The 21687-nt window shown below is 44.9% G+C and overlaps 2 protein-coding genes across 3 annotated transcripts in view; both read left to right on the top strand.

Annotated features, from left to right (window-relative positions):
- Window positions 1-7308: 7308 nt before the first annotated feature.
- On the top strand, window positions 7309-14006 carry LOC120019182 (26S proteasome regulatory subunit 4-like). The gene is made up of 11 exons (XM_038962486.1): window positions 7309-7342; window positions 7843-7896; window positions 8032-8128; window positions 8614-8738; window positions 9930-10115; window positions 11130-11258; window positions 11590-11686; window positions 11958-12147; window positions 12391-12542; window positions 12940-13094; window positions 13689-14006. The coding sequence occupies exons 1-11, from the start codon at window positions 7340-7342 to the stop codon at window positions 13821-13823; spliced, it is 1323 nt and encodes a 440-aa protein (XP_038818414.1). The 5' UTR covers window positions 7309-7339; the 3' UTR covers window positions 13824-14006.
- Window positions 14007-18001: 3995 nt separating this feature from the next.
- LOC120019181 (calmodulin-1) overlaps window positions 18002-21687 on the top strand; it is a 17949-nt gene continuing 14263 nt past the window's right edge. Inside the window, exons 1-2 of one of the 2 annotated variants that reach the window (XM_038962484.1) lie at window positions 18002-18069; window positions 18230-18388. In XM_038962484.1, the coding sequence (XP_038818412.1) occupies window positions 18386-18388 (3 nt within the window). In that variant the 5' untranslated portion in view covers window positions 18002-18069; window positions 18230-18385. Of the gene's footprint in view, window positions 18389-21687 lie in introns of both variants that reach the window. The other variant, XM_038962485.1, reaches the window with a different exon arrangement.

Raw genomic sequence — 21687 nt, 5'->3', positions numbered from 1 at the left:
TTGCTAGTAACAGATGACCTTCATATTCTGACCATCTCTTAAACACACTTAGATAATACCTTTGATGATACAGTGGTAGCAATACATGGTTATAACATCTACAGAAAATACAGAAATGCCAATGTTGGGGGTGTTGCTGTTTATATTCATAACCACATTCCTGTAAAGCTTAGAGAGGATCTCATGTTGAATACTGCTGAAGTAACATGGCTACAGGTTCATCTGCCTCACCTAAAGCCCATTCTTGTGGGAAGCCGCTATAGACACCAAGTGCTAACAGTCAGTATCTGGATAGCATGTGTGAAATGCTTGATAATGTATGTGATATCAACAGTGAGGTATATTTTCTGGGTGATTTTAAGTATTTTAAGGCCCTTCTCTGCCCGATTGCTCAGTTTGGCCGGGCGGCCAGCTCTAGGAAGAATGTTAGTGGTTCGGAAACTTCTTCCATTTAAGAATGATGGAGGCCACTGTGTTCTTGGGGACCTTCAATGCTGCAGAAATGTTTTGGTACCCTTCCACAGATCTCTGCTTCAACACAATCCTGTCTCAGAGCTGTATGGATAATTCCTTCAACCTCATGGCTGGGTTTTTTCTCTGACATGAACTGTCAACTGTGGGACCTTTAGATAGACAGGCGTGTGCCTTTTCAAATCATGTCCAATCAATTGAATTTACCACAGATGGACTCCAATCAAGTTGTAGAAACATCTCAAGGATGATTAATGGAAACAGAATGCACCTGAGCTCAATTTCGAGTCTCATAGCAAAGTGTCTGACTAATTATGTAAATAAGGTACTTCTGTGTTAAACATTTCCTGTTTTCGCTTTGTCATTATTTGGGTATTGTCTGTTGAGTAGTAGTATACAGTTGCTGAGAAAAAAATTATATTTAATCCATTTTAGAATAAGGCTGTAATGTAACAAAATGTGGAAAGCCAAGGGGTCTGAACACTTTCCGAAGGCACTGTATACTACAAGACTGATGAACCAAACTACTCAGTAATCTCCTCTATATAGCCTAACTCTCACACACTCACATGCAAACACAAATATATATTTGTTTTTTTGTGATTAGTGATCAATTCATTTATATATTTACAATTAGTAGTTTTGCTATCTGTTTTAACAAACCTTTGTTATTTTCGTACTTATGTACTGTAAAATGTTTTGTTGTACTGTGGGTTTTTTATACTTTTTTGATCTGTATTGTTGTCTATCACTTGTTTTCTTTGGAGCAAATAAATTTAACTTCAACTTAAAACGTAACTTTGAGTACCATTAATTTACTATTTAGCAGTCTGGCTATTTAGCAGTCTTATGGCTTGTGGGTAGAAGCTGTCTCGGAGCCTGTTGGTCTGAGAGCAGATATGGTTCGCCGGACAGTAGCAGAGTGAACAGTCTATGGCTTGGGTGGCTGGAGTCTTTGGCCATTTTTCAAGCCTTCCTTTCACACTACCTGATATAGAGGTCCTGGATGGCAGGGAGCTCGGCCCCAGTGAAGTACTGGGCTGGGATTAAAAATAAAAATAAAAATAAATTGAATAAAAATCTAGGACAAAACACACATCACGATAAGAGAGACAACACTACATAAAGAGAGACCTAAGACAACAACAGCATGGCAGCAACATATGACAACACAGCATGGTAGCAACACAACATGACAACAACCTGGTAGCAACACAACACGGCAGCAGCACAACATGGTAGCAGCACAAAACAGGGTACAAATATTGTTGGGCACAGACAACAGCAACAAGGGCAAGAAGGTAGAGACAACAATACATCACGCAAAGCAGCCACAACTGTAAGAGTGTCCATGATTGAGTCTTTGATTGAGATTGAGATAAAACTGTCCGTTTGAGTGTTTGTTGCAGCTTGTTTCAGTCGCTAGCTGCAGCGAACTGAAAAGAGGAGTGACCCAGGGATGTGTGTGCTTAGGGGACATTTTAACAGATTGTGACTGTCAGAATGGGTGTTGTATGTGGAGGATGAGGGCTTCAGAAGATATCTCAGATAGGGGGCAGTGAGGCCTAAGAGGGTTTTATAAATAAGTAACAACCAGTGGGTCTTGCAACAGGTATACAGAGATGACCAGTTTACATAGGAGTATAGAGTGCAGTGATGTGTCCTATAAGGAGCATTGGTGGCAAATCTGATGGTAAAGAATATCTAGTCGCTCGAGAGCACCCTTGGGTAGGATGGTCTTCTGAATCAGCGTTAGTTTGGCAGCTGGGGTGAAAGAGGAGTGATTACGACAGAGGAAACCAAGTCTAGATTTAACTTTAGCCTGCAGCTTTGATATGCGCTGAGAGAAGAACAATGCACCGTCTAGCCATACTCCCAAATACTTGTATGAAGTGACTACCTCAAGCTCTAAACCCTCAGAGGTAGTAATCACACCTGTGGGGGGAGGGGCATTCTTCTTACCAAACCACATGACCTTTGTTTTGTTTTGGCTGGCATGCAGCCAGTCTAGATGCTCTTGATAGTGCAGCTGTATAACTTTTCAACCTCCTGAGGGGGAAGATGCACTCTTCACAAGTGTGTGGGTGTGTGTGGACCATGTTAAGTCCTTAGTGATGTGGACGCCAAGGAAATTGACGTTCTCGACCCACTACACAACAGCCCTGTCGATGTGGATTTGAGGGCATGCTCTCCCCTCTTTCTCCTATAGTATACGATCAGCTAATTGGTCTTACTGACATTGAGGGAAAGGTTGTTGTCCTGGCACCACACAGCTAAGTCTCTGACATCCCCCCTGTAGGCTGACTCATTGCCATCTGTGATCAGGCCTAACACCATCGTGTCATCAGCAAATTTTGATGATGGTGCTGGAGTCGTGCGTGACCTTGCAGTCGTGGGGGAACAGAGAGTACAGGAGGGGACTAAGCACACACCCCTGAGGGGCCCCCGTGGTGAGAGTCAGTGTGGCGGAGGTGTTGCTGCCTACCCTTACCACCTGGGTGCAGCCCGTCAGGAAGTCCAGGATCCAGTTCCAGGGGTAGGGGTTCAGCCCCAGGATGCCAAGCTTGGTGATGAGCTTGGAGGGGACTATGTTGTTGAACGCTGAGCTGTAGTCTATGGACAGCATTCTCACATAGTTATTTCCCTTCTTGCCCTGTTGGGTGAGGACAGTGTGAAGTGCAGATCCATCTGTGGATCTGTTGGAGAGGTATGCAAATTTGAGTGGGTCTAGGGTGTCTGGGATGATGGTGTTGATGTGTGTCATGACTAGGGCTGTTACAGTACCGCCACACCGGCGGTCACGGATCATGACTGCAGTCAAATTCCACGTGACCACTTGGTCACGATAACTAGCCTTCTCCAAAACTGCGCTCTGATGCTGCTGCTGGTCATTAGTAGCCTACCAAACTTGCTAACTGCCTGATACTCAGTCCCTCTAATCACTCTGAAATCAATGCAAGTGTAATCGAAAATCAAATCACACACTTCATGAAAGCCCATGAGCTCATGTTGCGAAACATTTCTATAGGCTATGCAATTGTGCGAGAAAACAGAGTTTTGATGGCCACTATTAAAAAGATGAGGATCCCATCAGCTTTCTACTGGCTAGGCCTACTATATTTATTTCTCAACTTTCCTAATATCAAGCACATTGCTTCACTTTACAACAGGAGTATAGCCAACCTGTCTGGCATGAAAATGAACCACGGTAATAGCATCCTCCATTCGCTTTGCAACTGGTATAGAGCCTAACTGGTATACATAGGTGGCATTTGAGTTTCAAGTTTGGGGAAGATAATGTTCACCATAAAAATGCACCTTTATAATAAAACATTACATGCATAATAGTATTTGCGGTCACTTTTGAGAATGGTGTTTTCCTGCTTGTATTTTGGAACATTCGCGCTTATAGCCTACTGCTGTGTGCGCATTGCTGCGCTTATAATGTGACGAAATAGCCCAATAGTTTACCAACATTTTAAGCGAAACATTCTGATATGTTGCATCAGCCTCATTGCTTTAAAAAAAAAATTATGCAAGTGGTTGTAATAATTTGGGATCTATCGCATCCCACAACTGTCCCAGAGTAGGTTTGGAATATTTATTTCTCGCACAGAAGGACAAGTTGACCAATAAAATAGGTCAACTTTTGTACTATGGGGGATAGTAGATTGACATAGGCTAGTGCTTTTGCTGTTCGTTAGGACTACTCTTGTTTATTGATGAAAAGTAAATGTGGACAGTTCTAGCATTTCAATTTGGGCCTTGAAATTCAGTAAGAAAGACATGTGCAGTTGCATCCCTGATGTGTCTGTCTTCACTTGTAGCCTACTTTGGAGATGAGATGCCTTCATACTATAAAATAATGTCATGGAATTCTAACCAAATCTTGTCTGCTAAATGAACTAGTGTAGCTCACAGCCATATGGCATAGCCAAATCAGGGCCTAACATAAGGATAACTCAGAGTATGCTATTCTGTTCTTTTGAAATAGACTGCATTTTCTTCATATCATGCTTCTTTAGATGTGTCTAAAATAATGAATGGATTTATTGTGATGGTGTAGGCTACATTAAATGGATTTATTAGACTTTTTCAAATGTAGGTGTTCCAAAGGTCTGCATCAGTGGCTTGTAGGCTATGCGTGGAAGCCAAGAGATGTTAAACATGTTCATGTTAATTAACGGTCAATTTACCGTGAGACTGGCAGTTATTTGCTTGACAATCAGCAGCTGAGAAAATGTCATGACCGCCACAGCCCTAGTCATGGAGGTTTTGGAAAGCAGGACTATGTCTGGCTTTTGTGTCATCGCTGTGATGATGTCTGGGAACTTAAGCTGCCTTCCCAGGTTGACTTTCAGCTCCTAGTCTTGAGCTGTTGCGAGAAGACCTGTCGAGCTGGTGTTGGCTTTTTTCCGGCTCTGACGAATGCGATAACCTGCTTCGCTGGTTGAAGGCCTTTTCAGTGGCTGATCCCACTGCTATGGCTTTAAGCACCAGGTCGTTGCACCAGCGGTTGCGACCCTCGCCTATGGCTTTTGAGCAGCAGCTGAGGATGTACTCAAGGGTTCCTCTCTTTAGGCACAGCAAATGGTGAATCAGCCTTACCCCAGCAGAACATGTTAGATGGGCTTAGTTGGACATCGACTATACCCTGATGAAGACAGCTTGGCTGTTGAAATATTGGTTACTACCAATGTTCCTGCTGGCTCCGTCCTTGACTGCTGCTCACACTTCCTCCTGCACCAGCTTCCACCTGTCTTTCCCTTGGGCCTTGTCGTAGCTTGGTGTTGTAATGGTACCAAGGCCATAGCCGCTGTGCCATAGCCGTGACTTAGCTTGCTCCCTTGCATTCTGAGCACTCCACTTCCTGTCCTCACCTCTATACCGGCCTAGGAGACTTTCGTCTTGTCTCCCTGTATTGCAGCACCTCCCTTGTACGGGTCAACATGAATTCCTCATTCAGGCTCCTGATGGGTAGCTTCAGTTGTTCTTCTGACTGTACAGGGCGACGCTGCTCAGGCTTCACGGTAATCCCAGGCATTTGTGGAGGTAGCTGCTGACTCTTCTCTCAAAGCCTTTGTAGCAGGACACCATGTTGGTATATCCAGGCCTTGAGCTTGCAAGGTAAACCTGACTTGTCCACTGCAGCCAACCACGCTCCTAGCTCCTGGTTGGATGTCTTGATGGATGATGTATCCCTCAGGCTGCTGTGAAACAGCTTGGCCAGACTCTTTACCAGTTTCTCTGTGACGGATGGGATCTGTGTGTCTTGAATGATGAAGCGGAACTTGTCCACTGTTTTCCCCATCTTCAGCACCAGGGATCTAGACTTCGCTGGCTTTAAGCTCATCCGTGCCCAGGTGACAAACTTCTCCAACCCCTTCAGAATCCACCTACTCCCTGGGACAGATGTTATTGTCAAAGTCAAGTCATCCATGAAGGCTCTGATAGGAGGGTGTCACACGCCAGACCACCTCAGCTGATATGGCAAGGGCGAACAGTTTCACTGAAATGATGCAGCCCATGATCATTCCTTTCTCAAGCCTGTGCCATTCCGATATTGTGGATCCAGATGTGACTCTCAAACTGAAACTGTTTTTATTAGTCCAGTATGAGATCTCTGATCTTGCCTGGGATGTGGTGCCGATCCAGAGCCACATCAGCCAGCGTGTTGGGGAATGAAACGCATTAACTTTTAATTAACAAGGCGCACCTGTTAATTTAAATGCATTCCAGGTGACTACCTCGTGAAGCTGGTTGAGAGAATGCCAAGAGTGTGTAAAGCTGTCATCAAGGCAAAGGGTGGCTACTTTAAAGAATCTCAAATATAAAATATATTTTGATTTGTTTAACACTTTTTTTGGTTACTACATGATTCCATATGTGTTATTTCATAGTTTTGATGTCTTCACTATTATTCTACAATGTATAAAATAATAAAAAATTAAGAAAAACCCTTCAATGAGTAGGTGTGTCCAAACTTTTGACTGGTACAGTATATTTGGGTTATGTGAGATACCCTGTAAGAGCCTTCGTGCCCAAACCCATATAGTGTGATAAATGTAAACTATTTGGACACGTGTCAAGTGTTTATAGACAGGAGAAGTATTGTTTGCCTGTGGAGTCCGAGGTGGCAAGAGTAAGGGCTGTCCAGCTTGTCTCCTATCCAGAGTGGAAGAAGGGGGTAATGTTGAAGAAACCATGGTAGATGGATTAAAGAAACCAGTAAATGCTACTCGCCAATGGGATCCTGACATCCTGACAAAAAGGTGGACTTTGTATCGTTTATTGCATTGGTTATAAACTGCACAGCGCAAACCAAGACGAAGGAAGAAGAAGAAGGTGGTTGCCATTGGATCAACGAAGCCTCATCAACTGAGGGATAGTGAAATGCTACATGTTAAAAAGGTGGACTTTGTATTTTTTATTGCAGTGGTCATAAACTGTACAGCACAAGTGGAGAAGAAGTCTAAGAAAATTTGAATCATTGTGAATGCCGCTGAACGTTTTTGGGTCTTTGTGATTTCACCGCCGAGGCCGTGCAAGAAATCCTGTTGGTGAATGTTCCGTCATCACAGACCTCTGAGCCTGTGTAGGGATGTATTTTGGAGTGGACTGTGATTTGAAGAAGTGGGTTTTCTTAGTTGATGTGTTTAATTTTGTATGATGTCGTTTTCCACCTTTCCCGCAGTTTTTTTTAGTTTCTTATTCAATACCCCGCCCAGCTGGTAGCGGTAATGCACCATTAACATTGGATGCCAACTCCCTTTAAACCCCATCGAAGAAGAAGATCAACGAAGCCTAAAGTTTTCATGCGAGATCCCTTACCGACCGTAGTGACGTCAATTTAGAGAGACACGCAACAATGGTGAGTGAGCAAGCAAATTTCTTTCTGGCTCATGTTTTGATAAGATATTACAAGGATTTACCGCATTTTGTAGCTTTATATTAAAGATGTAGCTTTTTCATTTATACATAAAACACGATTTATGTATTTGTTACATTTTTGAAACGCATTTGTTATATAAACCCCTCATTATTGCCAGCTACCTTAGCTAGCTAGCTAACGTTAGCTAGCTGTTAACTCTTACGTTGAATAACGTTGCAGCGTTCAGGTTGCCGGTAGCTAACTAGATAGCATGTTGATTCACCGATCATGAAATACATAGCGGCGATTACGAATCGTAGTTAATCATCATATTCTGGCCTTTTAGTACTCGATGTTGACTCTGGCCAAATTTAAGAAACTAAAGATGTCAGCTAGCTAATAAAGTCTAACGTTACCAACAATAAGCCTGATTCAAGGTGCCTCGATTGATTGATTCTACCTCCAGGATATGTAGCTAATGTGTGTGTTTATGATTTCAGGGTCAAAGCCAAAGTGGGGGCCATGGACCTGGTGGAGGCAAGAAGGATGACAAGGTGAGCATGACATGGCAACAATCAGAGCCTCTGACAACGCCATCTCCATAGCTACCAGCTGGATCTTTCAGATTTCTGTGTTAACCTGCATTATTTTACTGCCACAAAACATGTCACCATATCATATGTCAACAGGACAAGAAGAAGAAGTATGAGCCTCCCATCCCCACCAGAGTTGGGAAGAGGAAGAAGAAGAGCAAGGGACCAGATGCGGCCAGCAAACTACCTTTAGGTAGCGTTACTAATGTCCCCTCACTTAGGGAAATGGTTATCTTTATAAATAACCTATCAACTCAATATCTAGCTTGGTGTTTTACGTGTTTTTCTGTATGTCATGCCTAACTCTAGCTTTGTAATTTCTTACCCTCTCGCTTGTCAAGAGAAACAATATTCATAATGTATGGCAAGGGTAGGCACCTAGATTCAGCCACAGGGGCCATAACACATCCTTTTTATTCGTGGGAATACTTGGGAACAGATTTCCTAAACACATTTATTTTTTGAATTCCTGGTGATGTCAGTCTTTTTAGACCAAAACTAACCCCCTCCCCCCCAGAAACTTTGGGTGGACAAAAATAATCACTTGTGGGCCGGTTTTGGTCCCTGGGCCGCCTGTTGCCTACCCCTGGTGTATGCTATCTGTGTTTTCCCCCTGACGTATGCTATGTGTGTTTCCCCCTGACGTATGCTATGTGTGTTTCCCCCTGACGTATGCAGTCACCCCTCACACCCACTGCCGTCTGAAGCTGCTGAAGCAGGAGAGGATCAAAGACTACCTGCTGATGGAGGAGGAGTTCATCAGGAACCAGGAGCAGATGAAACCGCTGGAGGAAAAACAGGAGGTACTGACTACAGATATATATTACTTTATTAGGTACACCATCCTTTTCACGAAAATGGTTAGTTCCTACAGACAGTGAGCCACGTGGCCGTTGCTTGCTAGTTAAAGCAGGCAAACAGGCATCGAGGCATTCAGTTATTGTTTGATTGAATTTTAGAATGGTCAAAATGAGTGACCTAAGTGACTCTGAGCGTGGTGTGATGGTCGGGGCCAGGCGCGCCGGATTCAGTATGTCAGAAACGGACGCCCTCCTGGGCTCTTTATCCACGACAGTATCTAGAGTTTACTGAGAACGGTGCGACAAACAAAAAACATCCAGTCGGCGGCAGTCCTGTGGGCGAAAACAGCTCAGTGATGAGAGATGGAAGGAGACTGTCAAGAATAGTGTAAGCTAACAGGCGGGCCACAAACAGGCAGATAACGGTGCAGAACAACAGTGGTGTGCAGAATGGTCTCTCGGAACGCACAACTTGTTGATCCTTGTCATGGGTGGGCTATTGCAGCAGACCACACCGGGTTCCACTCCTAAAATCAAGAAGAAGCGGCTCATGTGGGAACGCAATCACCAACACTGTACAATTGAGGAGTGGAAAACAAATCCTGGTTCCTGTTGATGGCAGAGTCAAGATTTGGCATAAGCAGGATGAGTCCATGGCCCCATCTTGCCTGGTGTCAACAGTACAGTCTGGTAGAGGTGGTGTGGGGAATGTTTACCTGGCACACATTAGGTCCCTTGATACCAATTGAGCCACATTTCCATGCAACGAAGAATGCAGGCTGTTCTGGAGGCAAAGGGGTGTCCGACCCGGTACTAGATGGGTGTACCTAATAAACTGGCCGCTGAGTTTGTAATACCATATTATATGTATTTATAATACTATATTACTGTAGTTTATCAGATGAAACCACTAAAGGAGAAACGGTACTGATACAGTAAACTCTGTAGGACATTTTACTTAAAAATACTATTTTTTGTTGTAATTTAGCCGACATTCTTATTCAGAGCCACTTAGTGCATTTGTCTTAAGATGGCTAGGTGGGACAACCACATATGTGTCTGTTTGCTAAATTAATTTCCCTTTTCACGGGATAATAATGAATCACTTGATTTACTTGAGAAACCTGCCTTAGGCTATGTCAATTCAACTCATAAGTTGTTGTCTTCCATGTATTTCCTGTGTCTGTTCTGCAGGAGGAGAGGTCCAAGGTGGATGACCTGAGGGGAACACCCATGTCTGTGGGGAACCTGGAGGAGATCATTGATGACAACCATGCCATCGTGTCTACGTCAGTAGGGTCAGAGCACTATGTCAGCATCCTCTCCTTCGTAGACAAAGACCTGCTGGAGCCCGGCTGCTCTGTACTACTCAACCACAAGGTACTGACATATCTGCACTGTACTACTCAACCACAAGGTACTGACATATCTGCACTGTACTACTCAACCACAAGGTACTGACATATCTGCTCTGTACCACTCAACCACAAGGTACTGACATATCTGCACTGTAATACTCAACCACAAGGTACTGACATATCTGCTCTGTACTACTCAACCACAAGGTACTGACATATCTGCACTGTAATACTCAACCACAAGGTACTGACATATCTGCTCTGTACTACTCAACCACAAGGTACTGACATATCTGCACTGTAATACTCAACCACAAGGTACTGACATATCTGCTCTGTACTACTCAACCACAAGGTACTGACATATCTGCTCTGTACTACTCAACCACAAGGTACTGACATATCTGCACTACTCAACCACAAGGTACTGACATATCTGCTCTGTACTACTCAACCACAAGGTACTGACATATCTGCTCTGTACCACTCAACCACAAGGTACTGACATATCTGCACTGTAATACTCAACCACAAGGTACTGACATATCTGCACTGTAATACTCAACCACAAGGTACTGACATATCTGCACTGTAATACTCAACCACAAGGTACTGACATATCTGCTCTGTACCACTCAACCACAAGGTACTGACATATCTGCTCTGTACCACTCAACCACAAGGTACTGACATATATAAAATAAGCAAAAAAAGAAACGTCCCTTTTTCAGGACCCTGTCTTTCAAAGATAATTCGTAAAAATCCAAATAACTTCACAGATCTTCATTGTAAAGGGTGAAGATGAAGATGAAGATGTGTGAAGTTATTTGGATTTTTATGAATTATCTTTGCAAGACAGGGTCCTGAAAAGGGGACGTTTATTTTTTTGCTGAGTTTATATCTGCTCTGTACTAAACCACGAGGTAAAGAAAACTGTCTACCCATAGTCAGGAATGTCCCCATTGTGTGGGGAAAAGTATTTCTGTTATTATCTGTGAGTGACGTTGATTGACTGTGTTCCTTGTTTGTTCTCTAGGTCCATGCTGTGATTGGTGTCCTGATGGACGACACTGATCCCCTGGTCACAGTGATGAAGGTGGAGAAGGCCCCTCAGGAGACCTACGCTGACATAGGAGGTCTGGACAGCCAGATCCAGGAGATCAAGGTACAAGACCACAGCCTTTATAATACTACATAAGGCTTTATAACACAGTTACTATCTGACATAGGTCTGGACAGCCAGATCCACATGATCGAGGTACAACAGAGTAGAGGGCATCACCCTACATAACAGACTCTATAACACTACATTACATAGACTTTATAACACTACAAGCTATAACACAGTAACTACCAGTGGTAATAACCATGTCTTTACCCTGTAACTAACCAGTATATACAGCCTGAGAGGGGAGGGACATACTATACTCCACATGTTCGTTAACAATATACATTTTATGGTGACTGCCATAATAACAGTTGATGCTGTTCTGTAGGAGTCCGTGGAGCTGCCTCTCACCCACCCTGAGTACTATGAGGAGATGGGCATCAAGCCTCCTAAAGGAGTCATCCTCTATGGAGCACCTGGCACTGGTGAGTTAGATCCATATTTAACAATTCACATTCTTCTACGCTAAGTTGTTTTTAGAAAAATGTTCCTGGTTATTCAAGAGGGAATTATTTCCAAAGTTGCTCAAAACTTTACACAACAAGAAGCACCAAAACAACGTACATAATCCCTGAGACATGCATAGCAACGAGCAGTGTGTACAGGGAAACAGACATTGAAATCCTATGGTGTAATGAACGGTGTGAGCCTGTTTGTGTCTCTCTGCTGATGTCTCTGTTTGCCTCTCTGTGTTAGGTAAGACCCTGCTGGCCAAGGCGGTGGCCAACCAGACGTCAGCTACGTTCCTGCGTGTGGTGGGCTCTGAGCTGATCCAGAAGTACCTGGGGGACGGGCCCAAGCTGGTCAGAGAGCTGTTCAGGGTGGCAGAGGAACACGCGCCGTCCATCGTCTTCATCGACGAGATAGACGCCATCGGCACTAAAAGGTAGTAAAATACTTCCAGTTGGATCCACTGGTAACACCAGGGCTCTTGAAATGACCAGAGTTGTGTTCATTAGGCACGGAGGTGGAAGGAAACAGACTTAAACAGAGAGGGACTACCTGGACACAAATGTTTATTTTCCATTGTAAAACTTTTTAGATCTTCCTCTGTTGTGTGCCCTAATGAACACAACCCAGGACTGTTTCTCTACTCTGACTATCCACTGTGTGTTTCTCTCACTCAAAGATATGACTCTAACTCTGGAGGAGAACGGGAGATCCAGAGGACTTTGCTGGAGCTTCTCAACCAGCTGGATGGTTTTGACTCTAGGGGAGATGTGAAGGTGATCATGGCCACCAACAGGATAGAGACTCTGGACCCTGCCCTCATCAGGCCTGGTAAGATGCTCTCAGCAGGATCTGAAAAATGGAGCCTATTTTGATATTTGATATATAAATGGACCAGTAGAGCTGTACACTTGGACAGGGATAAAGGTGTATATTGAGGATTGAGATTCTACTATAAAATGACTGCAGATTAATTTCCTCATTCTGAACTCCATATCTTGACCTTTTTATTAGTGAACAACAGATGGAGCTCTCAAAGCTCTTCTACACAACTCAAATCAACAACATTCACTGAAGCCATTTGAGCAAAGCAACCTTAATCTCCACACACTGTTGAGTCCATTTTAATAAGTATTCTATTCTAGAATCAGAATGAGTAGAACCGAACAGCCATTCTCTTGGTGATGTTCCATGCCCTCCTCACCCCCTGGTTATGTGGTTCTTCCAGGGCGCATCGACAGGAAGATAGAGTTCCCTCTGCCTGATGAGAAGACCAAGCGGAGGATCTTCAACATCCACACCAGCAGGATGACCGTAGCAGACGACGTCACCCTGGACGACCTGATCTTAGCTAAAGATGACCTATCAGGAGCTGACATCAAGGTAATATGGCTGGCCAGGGTTTCCTCTACTACCACCGCTGTAGGCCAGATGCACTTCTTCAGGATGCAAGGTCATTAGTAGTTCTGCGCAGTCTGACTGTAATGTAGTCCATCTCAAACACACACTATGGCTGTCCAGGGTTTCCACTACCAATACTTACATGAGGTAGGCCCCCCAGTCAAGCACTGTGCATGCCCAAAAATGACTGCCTCTATTGGTTTCAATTGAATGTTGTGTTTTTTAGCCCTGAGTGTTGCCTTACGGATGTTTGAAAGCCACCTCGGGGCAACAGGACTGTAGAACACATTAGTGCCTCGAGGTGCACCAGAGGAGTACGATGTTTGGAACATAAGCTCCCATTGACTTGACTGTGCTGCCCTCTTGTGACAGCTCTTTACAGTACAGCCTTTGTTCTTCCCTCATTCCTATGTTCCCACTACATCTATTTTACCATGTTAAATCAGTGGTATTTTAAAGAAATGGAGACGAGGATACAGTTTGAAACCGTCTGAACAGGGCCCTTTTTCTGTTACATTCCTATCTGTATTTGAAAGCCATAATCTTCTGAGACTAACCTGTCCTCTCATCCTACAGGCCATCTGTACTGAGGCTGGCCTCATGGCCCTGAGAGAGCGCAGGATGAAGGTCACCAACGAAGACTTCAAGAAGTCCAAGGAGAATGTGCTGTACAAGAAACAGGAGGGCACACCGGAGGGCCTGTACCTCTAACCTATAACCTCTGACCTATAACCCCTGACCTTTCAGCAGTGTGAAAGAGAGGAGTCTGGCTGTCTCCTCACAGAACGGAGTTTTGATATATTTTGTTGCATGTTACGTTGGACTCAACACTCCCACTGTCTACCTTTATGTGCTATGATATGACAGACAATAAATACAAGAATTTGAATGTGAGAGAAGTGTTGTTATTCATTGTCCCATATATGATTATATATTCCCCTCCATGTTATCTCACTTTAGTAGAGGTGGTGTTGCGTAGCCAGTGTCTAACCGTTTGGAGAAGCATGGGCATCTAGGCTACAGAAGAAGCAGTGTTACTTGGCATACCGTCTGCATCATAGCCACTTGTGGGTGAATTCAATAACTGGTTCATTAGCTCCAGTAATAATCTTCATATCTTAATTTAAGTTCACAAACTATGACGTCTTTTTTTTTTGCGGCTGAGCCACTGCAGTTCATTTGACACATGCAGCAGAAAAGCAACATTGATTTAATTGCTCTTGATGTGGGGCCAAGTGTAACTTTGTACTCAGCACAACGCTTGCTTGAGTGCATGCAGCCCTGCCCACTTTCTCTCTGACATCCCCTTATTAAATCAGTCACGCAGTTCAAATGCAACACTGGAATGAGACCTTTGGCCTGCCACGGATAATAACAGGGTGACTGAGCTGAGCAACACCAGGCCTGCAGGCAGGGGAGACGGTTGGCCTGCCACGGATAATAACAGGGTGACTGAGCTGAGCCACACCAGGCCTGCAGGCAGGGGAGACCTTTGGCCTGCCACAGACAATAACAGGGTGACTGAGCTGAGCCACACCAGGCCTGCAGGCAGGGGAGACGGTTGGCCTGCCACGGATAATAACAGGGTGACTGAGCTGAGCCACACCAGGCCTGCAGGCAGGGGAGACGGTTGGCCTGCCACGGATAATAACAGGGTGACTGAGCTGAGCCACACCAGGCCTGCAGGCAGGGGAGACGGTTGGCCTGCCACGGATAATAACAGGGTGACTGAGCTGAGCCACACCAGGCCTGCAGGCAGGGGAGACGGTTGGCCTGCCACGGATAATAACAGGGTGACTGAGCTGAGCCACACCAGGCCTGCAGGCAGGGGAGACGGTTGGCCTGCCACGGTTAATAACAGGGTGACTGAGCTGAGCCACACCAGGCCTGCAGGCAGGGGAGACGGTTGGCCTGCCACGGATAATAACAGGGTGACTGAGCTGAGCCACACCAGGCCTGCAGGCAGGGGAGACGGTTGGCCTGCCACGGATAATAACAGGGTGACTGAGCTGAGCAACACCAGGCCTGCAGGCAGGGGAGACGGTTGGCCTGCCACGGTTAATAACAGGGTGACTGAGCTGAGCAACACCAGGCCTGCAGGCAGGGGAGACGGTTGGCCTGCCACGGATAATAACAGGGTGACTGAGCTGAGCCACACCAGGCCTGCAGGCAGGGGAGACGGTTGGCCTGCCACGGTTAATAACAGGGTGACTGAGCTGAGCCACACCAGGCCTGCAGGCAGGGGAGACGGTTGGCCTGCCACGGATAATAACAGGGTGACTGAGCTGAGCCACACCAGGCCTGCAGGCAGGGGAGACGGTTGGCCTGCCACGGATAATAACAGGGTGACTGAGCTGAGCCACACCAGGCCTGCAGGCAGGGGAGACGGTTGGCCTGCCACGGATAATAACAGGGTGACTGAGCCGAGCAACGCCAGGCCTGCAGGCAGGGGAGACGGTTGGCCTGCCACGGTTAATAACAGGGTGACTGAGCCGAGCTACGCCAGGCCTGCAGGCAGGGGAGACGGTTGGCCTGCCACGGTTAATAACAGGGTGACTGAGCTGAGCCACACCAGGCAGGGGAGACAGTTGGTTGTGAATGTGTAAGCCTAGCCTACGTGGTTATATTTTTTATTTAACTTGGTCAGTCAGTTAAGAAATGATTTACAATGACGGCCTAACCTGGATGACGCTGGGCCAATGGGAGTCCCATAGGGCGCAGCACAAATCACAGCCGGTTGTGATACAGCCTGTAATCGAACCTGGGTCTGTAGTGACGCCTCTAGTGCCTTAGACCGAGGTGCCAGCCCCCCCCCCCACCCCCCCCCCACACACACACACACAGTTATTAATGTGTAATAAAGCCTATGTAGTGTGGGAGTGTCAAAGGACAAAGGACAAAGGTTAACCATCTTGTTTCCATGCTCTGGACATTTCATATTCAGAATTTTTTATTGATGACCAATGCACAGTGTACCACTGAACTGAGATTTGACGGGTCAACTGACAGAGTGGGAATAGAGAGACAGGTGTAATGTCTCTCTCTCTCTCTCTCTCTGCAGGGTGGAGTCATTGGCAGATACGGAGGTTGACCTTTCAATGATGTCTCAGTCAACTGAAGAGGTAAAGATCATGGACATGCTGTATCTGAGGACATCTCTTCAGTCAGACTGTCATCGACTTCTGTTTCAAAGCTGACTTTAAAAAACAAACTTCATTTCAGGCAGAGACTTCATAGGTTAATCAAAGACTAATGTTCTGACAGATTGAATTGATCTGAAATGGATTTCTCTGTGGCCAGAGGGAGAGATCATTATCATCATCCACCACAAGGCAGCGCCTTAAGTGCGCGTTTTTATAAAAAAGTGCACTGACAACAAACTGGACATGAGAATTAGGCTGGTCACACTTCTTGGCCAACAAATGTCGCATAAAATCTGACATTTGCTTTCAGAAATTGAACACCATCTGCAGAATAAGCTACTGTAGCCTATGCCAATCCTAAAATTTGATATTTAGCCTACTCAACTCACTAGGAAATAGGTAGAATTTACAACATAAGCAACAAACACAACGTACGGACTATTATGCAGGCAAAACTTCTCAAATAAAATATAGAGAGCAGTGTTTTCCCCCATTAACGGCATTTACACCACCGCAACGATGCTGCTCAATTCTTACGTTCTTACATTTATACATGATTTTCTAGTAGGTAGCGTATCACCCAATGGAAAGTCTTGCACCTCCCAGCATAGAATCTCAGCAGCACTTGTCAGCCCGGTAGTCCTCTCCGCTGTCACAAAATACTTACATTTCCAAAGCTTTTAGTAAACCACAATGTAATCTCCATCTGTAACAAAATGAGCCGTTTGGACAAAATGAGCCGTTTGGGCGTAAATCGTATTGTTTTTAACTTTGTTACATTTATGGGATTTCCATCTAGCGCTACTGGTGCAATGCAGGTCCGACCTAGCCAATACTTGCGGCCAATACATAATATTGCGGATCTGCTCTAACCAATCAGACGCAGCGTCACATAACGACACTGCAAATTATCCAGCGTCAGTCAGGTAGCGACTTTAAACACTACGAGTATCCTTCCGCTATAGTAAAATAGTCCAATGTAGAAGTTTTGTACTAGAGAAAAGACCTACAAGTTTAGTTTGATTTTATGGCCTTTCGAACTATCATTGATAGTCATAATGTAACTAATGCGAAATGTATTTCTCAATTATTCACCGGCTCACTTGTTGTTGATGTAGTGTGATTAATGATGTCTTTGCGTCAATATACAGGGTATATGGAGGTTCCCCTGTCCTTATTCACGAGGAGGCATTATGTTGCACAGGTTATAGGCCTAATATGTTGTATTTAAGCCAAGGTTTGTAAATTGTGCATTTGACCTGAATGAGACATATAGTTTAGAGTTAGCAAGACCTATACTAGGGGAGGCAGGTAGCCTGACAGGTAGGAGCATTGGGCCAGTGATCGAAAGGTTGCAGGATCGAATCCCCGAGCTGACAAGGTAAAAATCTATCGTTCTGATCAAGGCAGTTAACCCACTGTTCCCCGGGTGCCGATGACGTAGATCTCGATTAGGCAGCTCTGATTCAGAGGGGTTGGGTTAAAGCCCTAATAAAATAATAACACACCAAGGACTGTCTCGCCACTGACCTTGGTGACTCTTATAATGTTATTGGCTGTTCTTGCCGTAGTGTATGGAGAGTTGCACCTGCTATGGCGCAAATCAGAATTGAAATGAGGGGATGTGCAGTCTACAATGTGCACAACATGCCTGCTAACTACAGAAGACGCAGGGCGGTCCTGTGATTGACGTGTCTCCGCCTTGTAGTGGGAGGGACTTAACACAGTCCTGCAGTTGGAGAAATAAGGAAGTGAGTGAACAGGCTGGGGTATTGTCTAGATGGCATACAGCTTTTGTCAAATAGACTTCAAAGGTATATATTTTTTATATTTTATTTTAGCTAACCATAGATTTAGCTTTTCCTAACTTTAACCTGATCACCCTAACCTGGTACATTAATTATCCTAACCTGCTGCGTAAATTCTAAACCTGCTACGAAAAGTAAATTTTAACAAAAGCTGTATCCCTTCTAGCCACTACTACATGCTGGGCTAGGGTCGCGGAAGGATACATAGTCCCCATTCTAACCACGGCGAGTATACACCTCTATCCCGCCAGTGGAAACTCCATCTACAGAACGAGCACACTAGTAGTCTGGTTCATAGATAATCAGCCTAGATCCATCAAACATGGTATGTATTTTGATTCCTTTTTAGATAATTTATCAATGCATACAATGCCACGATATAACGGGAAATGAATGAGGTTATTGGTAAAGATTTGAGGAAATCCTCTATTTTACCATTCATAGATTTACAGAATTTTATTTGACCGCGATTTAAATTAGGACCATCAAAAAGCGTGCTATTTTGCAGCTATTATGTCGTTACATGGGATATTTAATTTAGACTCAAGAGGCTGAGTTGATTAGATTTGGAGGGACGTTTTCAGTAGCGATGCAATACATAAAATGGAGCGGGGATTCCGCGATAACTGCGCAATTCTTACGGCATATTAGCTGGCTCGGTGGCTATATCGGGGCATGTAGCCAATGATAGATACTTCATTGCATGTAGCTAACATGCCCCATGTTGCTGCACAGTGCAGATTGAATGAATTATTCGATTAGATTAATAGCATCGGGATAATTAGCAAGTTAAACTAGATGATTACAGCATAGATATGTATCTAAAAGTAATTACATTTCAGAGTCTCTGTGTGTAGGCTGGAATGGAGTAGCGCGCTACGAATATGGGGTAGTGCTGCACGAGTGACAAGCCCTTGTAGCTATGCTGCTGATAGAAGTCAAGTGTGTCTATGATTGATAACCCGTTTTATTAATTGGCGATCGAGTTACATATCAACTCCTGTATGATATTGATTAAGATGCATCTAATCTTGAGGCAAATTAATCAATTCAGTGGTTCGATAGGTCTATTAGCTGCTTTTGTCGATGTTGCATCATCGTGCTGTCTGTCTGTCTTGAAAGCCTAGGGACTATGATGATGATGATGAAAGTTGCAACAATCTATCTATCGCCTCTGATCCGTAACAGAAATCCCAACATCTACCTCAAATGGGGGGGATCAGACAAATTGCAACATTGTATATAGTTTGCCCGGCTGGCGTTCTACAGTACAGTAGTTAGAATGTTTCGGATGCTTCTTCACGCTCCGTTTATGTCAATGTAATGCCGACTGATTTGGTTGTCTTTTGCAAATTCTCAATGCAAATGCTATGATGCTTGTCGTTTCATCGAGTCGCCAAAGCTCTTTGGCGGTCACATAGGCAGCCCACTGTACAGTAGCCTAGGCAAGAACAGCAACAGCTGTTTGGTATGAATAAATTAATTTAAATGCAGAATACACTATTTGTTTGATGTCTTCCTTATCAAGGATAACTTCCGTTTGCAGTTACAAAATTGTTTTATGGGAATTATTATCAGACTAAATCAGCAATGCATTTCAAACTTCACTGTATAACTGTCAAACATCAAACAGTCCACAATGCTGGAATCGGGTTCATTAAATTCCATATAAAAGTATCTCTCAGCCAAATGTCAGTCCTGATGTAGAAGTGATGCAGCCAGGGTGTGTTGAAGCAGGGAAAGGCCTCTCCCAATCAGTATGTTGATTCTCTGCCCTATGGATCGTTCACAGCTCTGGGGAAGTCAAGACATAGAAACTACATTTTTCTCTGTGTGAACAAATATCCCATATATGGTATTGAACCACGGCATGTCGTAGGTTTCATGTTGCATACCACTGTAATAATTGGAGTATATAAATTGATCTTTTGAAAAGTTTAATCTGTGCGTGAACCTCTGTGTAGGCCTACCGTACACTCCAACACAATGCAGCTATTGAAGTGCAAACAGTGTGTCTCTATTGAGATGGATGTGTCATGTAAGTAGTCTGAGTGTAAACGGGCCTATCCTATTCCTGTTCCCGCCTTGTTTGCTGGTGCATGTGGAGTAACTTAGAGGACATCTGATCCAGTGCATTGAATCATTTATTTGCTTGGCAAATGGTCCCATCCAGGCATGGGCGGGTCAGTCTGTAAACTGCTATCAGGATTGTGTTCGTTCATTAGGCACCAAACTGACTGAAACAGGGAGGGACTCCAATAATAATGTTATTTAAAATATTTCCGTTGCAAAAAAAATTCCCTTGTGTGCCCAAATGAACACGACCCAGTTGTAGACTGAACTCAAACCACCACTCAGGTCAATATGGTGGCCTGCTGGTGTTGCTGGTTGGTGACCAGCTGGACTAAAAGAAAAGACACCTACAGCACATTACGAGCTGAAAAGACTCCCTGTACAAAAGTGTGTGTTTGGGTGTATAGTGTTTCCCCGGAGACTAAGGGTTTCCTTTGTTATGAGTCATATTCATAAGCTATAGGGGAAGCAGGTCCTTTGAAAGAGGCCTGTTGGTTTGCATTGTCCATATATTGTATGGTGCCTCTGCTGACACTACCTACACTCTCCTGTAGCCTACTGCTGTAAAACTGTAGCCTAGAGAGTTTTACCTTTATTTAACCAGGCAAGTCAGTTAAGAACAAACTCTTATTTTCAATGACGGCCTAGGAACAGTGGGTTAACTGCCTGTTCAGGGGTAGAACCACAGATTGAATCCCCGAGCTGACAAGGTACCAATCTTGCAACCTTTCAGTTACTAGTCCAACGCTCTAACCACTAGGCTACCCTGCCACCACAGAGTAGAGACACCAGAATAATACCTGCCTTGTCAATGATGTTTGAGAAGAATGGTGCACTGCATACCAGACTGAGCTCGCTAGTTTCTCCTGCAGGCTACTGCTGTAAGCCCAAGCCTGTATTTTAACCTAAAGACAGACACCAGAATACTAGGGGGGGGGGGTGCTGTGTGTCAGCCTGTTGAGTCCTGTCTCTAGTCCCATACTGAGGTTGACACAACACCCTCATGTCCATTGGACATGGTGAATCAGAGGGAGTGTGTGTGTCTGTGGTCGTTGGGGTTGTTGTTCTGTGTTGTGTAAATTCACCAGTACTTTGCTGCCTACCAGCAGATTGCTACATCCACCCAGCCCCTGTTGCCTTCCTGCTAGACTGGCCAAAAGAGAGAGGGAGGGAGGGAGCCCCAGAGGGGACAGGCCTGTAGCAGGAGTGTGGGTCTGGTTCCAGGCAGACCCAGCCATGCCAAGGGAAAGGAAAGGGCTGGAGAAGGCCTGGTCGCACAGCAGCACGGTGAGGCCCAGTCATGGAAAGGCAAGGGAAGGGATGGGCCGGTGTAGGCCTGGCTGCGCAGCAGCACGGTGAGGCCCAGTCATGGAAAGGCAAGGGAAGGGATGGGCCGGTGTAGGCCTGGCTGCGCAGCAGCACGGTGAGGCCCAGTCATGGAAAGGGAAGGGATGGGCCGGTGTAGGCCTGGCTGCGCAGCAGCATGGTGAGGCCTAACTGTCTGAGAAACAGCCACAGGATCTCTGCCACTGAACCCACCCAACGCCCAGC

This window comes from Salvelinus namaycush, chromosome 24 (genome assembly GCF_016432855.1).
Source record: "Salvelinus namaycush isolate Seneca chromosome 24, SaNama_1.0, whole genome shotgun sequence".
In the NCBI taxonomy this organism is placed as follows: domain Eukaryota; kingdom Metazoa; phylum Chordata; class Actinopteri; order Salmoniformes; family Salmonidae; genus Salvelinus; species Salvelinus namaycush.
The sequence above is the reverse complement of the archived record's forward strand: the minus strand, read 5'-3'. Positions and strand labels throughout refer to the sequence as shown.